Source organism: Mercurialis annua, linkage group LG3 (genome assembly GCF_937616625.2).
Source record: "Mercurialis annua linkage group LG3, ddMerAnnu1.2, whole genome shotgun sequence".
Lineage (NCBI taxonomy): Eukaryota > Viridiplantae > Streptophyta > Magnoliopsida > Malpighiales > Euphorbiaceae > Mercurialis > Mercurialis annua.
Window position 1 is genome coordinate 75,978,854 of NC_065572.1, and position 6,000 is coordinate 75,984,853.

At 29.4% G+C, this 6,000-nt stretch overlaps 1 protein-coding gene across 1 annotated transcript; it reads left to right on the forward strand.

Moving 5' to 3' along the window:
• The first annotated feature begins 1,234 nt into the window (after positions 1 to 1,234).
• LOC126674041 (dehydration-responsive element-binding protein 1B-like) lies at positions 1,235 to 2,175 on the forward strand. The gene has a single exon (XM_050368408.2). The coding sequence runs from the start codon at positions 1,274 to 1,276 to the stop codon at positions 1,916 to 1,918; it is 645 nt and encodes a 214-aa protein (XP_050224365.1). The 5' UTR covers positions 1,235 to 1,273; the 3' UTR covers positions 1,919 to 2,175.
• Positions 2,176 to 6,000: the final 3,825 nt, after the last annotated feature.

Below are 6,000 nucleotides of genomic sequence, written 5' to 3' on the forward strand. Positions count from 1 at the left end.
ACAATAGATAAATTTTGTAATAAATTTAAGAATTAAAAGAAAGTTAAATTATAACCTTTGAAAAATTGAAAGGTTAGAGATGAACTAAAAGTTAAACACATATATATTCGCCACTAGACCGCTTCTCTCAATGTTAAAAAGTTATGCTCCTAAGTTTTAAAGCTCTAGTCACTTATAAATTTCGACTTTTATAACAATTTTTAAATTTAGATTTGCAGTTTTTCAATTTTAACATAAGTTTTAAATTTCAACTATTAACCTTTCAAATATTATTTATGTTGAATTTACAAATCAATAAATTTTATATTTTATATTAAAAATAAATTATTTAAAATTTTAAAGTTCATTAACAAAATAAAATAAAAGAACTTCAAAATCAGAAATTATTACATCAACTTACTAAGTTCTCGGCATACACTTGATTTAAGTATTTTGATATCATCTTCGATCCATCATTAGTTATATATTTTAAACACAAATTCTTTCGTGGGATTAAAAAAAGAGAGGATTGAAATGAACCTTTACCATCCTCTATAAATGAACCGGACTTGGCTAATTATTCATTTAGCAGCTTTCAGTAAGAAAATTCAATTAATTTGTCATAATTTAGTTTGTTGATAAAAATCTAAGAATTTAAAATATTTAATTTTTGGCAGATATGAAGGTGTTCGAGTATATTAATTTTTCCAATCAGGATAAATAGTATACAAATAAAAAATTATTAATTTTAAATATTAAAATAGTGTCTCTTAAGTCTTAGTATGAATATGTAAGTTACTAAGTACTTAGTTACTTATATTTTAAGTGCAGAGACGTGCAGTTGGCCCTAATTCAATGTAAAAGTAGGATTGGGGAAAAAAAGGCCATGATTTGAGACATTTGAGGTGTTGTTACTCGTAATAGAAACGGAAAAAACTGAAATTGTGTGCTGACAAATGACAATGACTGTTGACCCGCAGCTAAAGACAGGTATTTTGTTTATAAATAAAATAAAGAACTGGTGTGAGAATAGTATAATTTGATGATTTTGACATATTTGAAAATGAATTTGGAAGTCAAATAGTAGAAGACAAAAGAGGAAGGTCAAGTAAGGCCATGAATGTTGTGTCCCCAGTGAAAACAGCTGGTATTGGTATTGGTATTGGTATGAGTAAATAGCGTGGGATAACCAGCCTGGCTCCTTATCACCACTCTTCTCCGTGTTTTCTCATCATATATATATATATATATATATGTATTTTCAAATTATCCATTCACCAACACCATATTCAAAATGGATATCTTCTCTGACCCACTTCCTTTCGAATTTCATTCTTTTTCATTTGACTTTCCTAATTTAGTATCCTCTCCACTTTCTCATCCTTCTTCATCTACTACTCCTCAGTTTTCTGATGAAGAACCCATCTTGGCTTCCAGCTATCCCAAGAAGCGTGCCGGCCGAAAGAAGTTTACCGAGACTAGACATCCTGTTTACCGCGGAGTCCGTCGCAGGAATTCCACGAAATGGGTTTGCGAAGTTAGAGAACCTAACAAGAAATCAAGGATTTGGTTAGGCACTTTCGCCACCGCCGAAATGGCTGCTCGGGCGCATGATGTTGCGGCTTTAGCACTTAGAGGACGGTCTGCTTGCTTGAATTTTGCCGACTCATTATGGCGGCTGCCAATCCCAGCTTCCAGCGATGCCAAAGATATTCAAAAGGCGGCGGCGGAAGCAGCAAAGGCGTTTGGGCCAGCGGCAGAGGATGGGTCGAAACATAACTCGGAAAATGTGTTTTATATGGACGAAGACGCAGTTTTTGGAATGCCACAACTGCTAACGGATATGGCCAAAGCAATGCTACTGTCTCCGCCTCCATGCCTTGCCGATAGCAGGGAAGAGGATGCGGAAGATGCGTCATTATGGAGTTTTTCCATATAAGTTATTACAAGCGTTCCGTACTTAATGTTTTTGACTAGTACGGCAAGAAAGGACAAAGCTTTGCCATTCTTGTAATATGAAAAAGTTAGCAGTTAGCAGTTAGTGCAGTTAGTTGTGAAGTGAAACCAAATTAGAGACTTAGTAGTTTCCTACTACTTACATATTTGATGTGGATGTTTCTTGCGCGTAATAATAGGATTGGATAATGTATGTACATATTTCATCATCCAATACTAACTCATTGCCACCAAAGCTCACTTTTAAGCCCATTCAAATCATGACATTTTGATGAGAGACTCATTTTTTTTGGTAAAAAATACCGAGATTATATTGAAAGCTCCAAATCAAAGAGCACTAATTACACAAAAATATCAAAACATGTGCCTATACTCAAAATCTGTATAATCAGTAAAAAATCAAACCAATTCCATGTTGGCCATCATCGCCTAATCCACATAATAATATCAGCACTCTTATCAAAATACTGTTAGAAGTGGGAAATCCCACATTAGTTGTGTGTGTGAATGGACATGTGTTTAAATATTAGTTGAGCACCTCCACTTAATACCAATTTGTTTTAAGATGGAATCTAACATGGTATCAGAGCCTTGTCCATTCACACAATTTGAATTTGGCCCGGCCCACGTGAGTTGCGCGTAAGGGGGGGATTGGTTACTTAGCTCATATTGGTTGTTTGTGTGAATGGACATGTGTTTAAATATTAGTTGGACACCTTCACTTAATACCAATTGGTTTTAAGATGGAATTTAACAAATACCACATAGCGACACAATTTTTAATACTCAACAAAAAAAGAATAGAATTTATTAAGTTTAGCCAATAATGCCTGATCTTACTTTTTACAAATGTTCCGCCATTTATCTTTCAGGTCTACAATTGTACAATATTCCAAAATACTAATCTGCCATATTCCAAAATTTCTGTCCACGGTATAGTTGAGGAGCCAAATATTTCTGAAAAGACTTGCAATCCATGTTGTAATTCATATGTAGAATTAGAAAAATTATTTGCTAGATAAAATTTATACAATGCTATAATTCTGAGCTGTTAAATAACTCTTAACACAATTTAGACAAGTGACACTCCTTAAATCAGACATGTGGACTCTTGAAACTAACGAAATTTAAATATTCGAAACGGTTGCTCAAAGAAATTACATCAAGTGGTTCTCTAAGTATTTTCTTTTTTTCATTTAAGTTTACATTTTAGTGTCATTAAACACATAAATGCAATGCCTTCATTTTTATGACTCTTTCTTCAGTTGCAGTCAATTTTTGTTTATCCTATTATTTTCATCATTTTATTTTAATTAATATTTCTATTTAATTGAACACACAAATATTATGCTTTCATTTTTGTGACTCTTTTTTCCATTGCCATTAGTTTTGTTTTCTCTTACTTCTGTTTTCCTTAAACGCTATTTCTGCTGTGAAAGCACTAAACTTATAGTCGACCCTCTAATAATTAATATATATGGTGGATTAAAAATTTATTAATTATTAGAATTATTAATTTATAGAATACTTTATAAGACGTAATATTGAAATTGGATTCTTGAAATTTGATTAATTATTAAAATTATTAATTTATTGAGTATTAATTATTAGAGAGTCGACTGTAGTTTAATAGTGTCCTGAAAATCAGTGACAAAATGGCGAAAGTAAACAATCAGCCTATACATTTGTTTTGTTTCAATCATACGGACCAATTGATTAAGTATTAACTTATAAATTGTACCCAAGTTACTTTCAAGATCTACGAAATATCAAATGCAAGCTCAATTCCTATTTCACCTTTCACAAGCTTGATATTAGAATCTACTTTATTTGAAGATATGTACAAGTAATAAAATGGCTTGGTATTGTCCTTGCATACCTACCTTAGTGGAGAAATGTTTTATTAAAACTTGAATTCTAAGTTCTTACAGGCCTGTTTTTTTTCCTGGTTAGTCCATCCGGTTTCTAATTAACTAGTTTCTGGAAATTTATTTCACTTATTCTAGTCTTTATTAGTTTATTGCTTTGTGAATCGAACCCTTTTTTAACCGCTAATTCTTACTTTCTCTCACGAAAAATATATACTTATATAATTAAGAGGACCAAATGAATGTTATCATGAATTTTAAACTTAGATAAAAAAAATCATTTAACTTTTAAAAATTGTTACTAACAGATACTCCTATTTAACTTAAATAAAATATTTAGACCAAATGGACATTCTTATAAATTTCAAATAACAAAATTAATAATAAATTTTGAGAAAATAACAAAAAAACCACAATATGAACTCTCTTTTTCACACTTTACAATTTCTTTTTAAAAGTTTACATGGATAACATAATTATCACTATTCTTTCATTAGCACCATTATAATAGAATAGGGACACGCATATCATTTATGATTTCCCCTTCCTTATCTGCAATTTTTTATATTCGTCCTTTTTACCCTCACTTCCTTCTTTCTTCTTCTTACATCTTAAATCCAAATTCCCACCATTAAAATCCTTTTCAATCACTGCATTAAAGAGAATTTCATGATGGAAATGGCTAGAGTCGGCATTCAAACCAGAGCTAAAGCTTTAGCCGTCGTCGCCGCCTCCGCAACAAGAAGCGGAAAAGAAAAAGTTATTATTGAATTCACAAGACGAAAACGACGAGTTTTAATTAGTAGTGCGCCGGAAAATTCAGTTTCAGCATCACCGGAGTTACTTAATCAATTTTAAAATAAATAATGTAGGAAGTTATTTGATTACTTTTGTACAACAAGAAGCGGAGAAACAGATCTAGCCTTTTTTTTTATCATTAATATACCCAGAACTTTTTAGATTTTTAGTGGGTTTGTTTTCATTGCCTATGTAGCTATGTAGGAAGTTTTTTGATTAATTCATATGATTAGAATTTTTTTGACTTCTCTGTTTGATTCTTGAAAATGAGGGAAAGAATGCATTTTTTAAAATTGAAAGAAAAAGATAAAAAAAACGAGTGATTGTTAGAAGAAGAGTTGAGGAAGAAGGTGGGTTATTACACTAATTAGAATTGGTACTTTAGTAGTAATTGATGTTTTAATTCACTGCAAGTATATTGAAACTTTCTAATGAAAGACCATTTATTACCCCTCAAATATATTGATACATAGTTGATACGTACGTGATACATTCTGATACATTATTTGATATATATTCAACCGTTTAATTTTTTTTCCTTGTTTTTTATACTTTTTATTTTTATTTTTATTACATATATTTTTATACATATTTATTACATCTCTGATACATCTTAGATATATTAAATAATTATTGATTTATTATTTAAAAATATAAATACTTAAACGACGCCTAAGTGGGTTAATTTCTCTTTTCCAAAATCTTGAATCGAGAAAGTTAATTAGATGCGGTAAAATTGGAGTTTAATTAACCGAATTAATTATTATCTTTTATTTTTATCGATTTAATTGAATCAATCGACTAATTCGATTAGTTTATTTTTATATTTATACATTTCTGATACATAATTTATACATTATAGATACATTGTTGATACATAATTTATACAAGTTAAATATATTTTTAACTACATAATTTATCCATGATAGATATATTTTTATTTTTTAAGTTGTATATAATATGTATCAAAGCTGTATATTAGATATATTTTCGGTATATTTTTGATACATCTCCAATACATAATTTTTATATTTTTAATAGACATTAGATACATATCCGATATATTTTTAATACACTTCCAATATATTTATGATTAGTTTGTAATTTATGCTATAAATAAATGATGTATATATATATATATATATATATATATATACACACACACACACACATTTAATAGACACATCTCTAATTATACATGATAAATAAATTATGTGTACTTCGGACCCATATTCGGTATGAGTAAATTATATATTTAATAAATAATTTATGAAATTGTATTTTTTAAAATTGTATCATTTGTATATTTGTAAAATATTTTTATGTTTTTAAAAATTAAAATTAACAATATTTTTAAGATTTATATAGATAAATTTTTGATATATTTTAAGTTAATAGT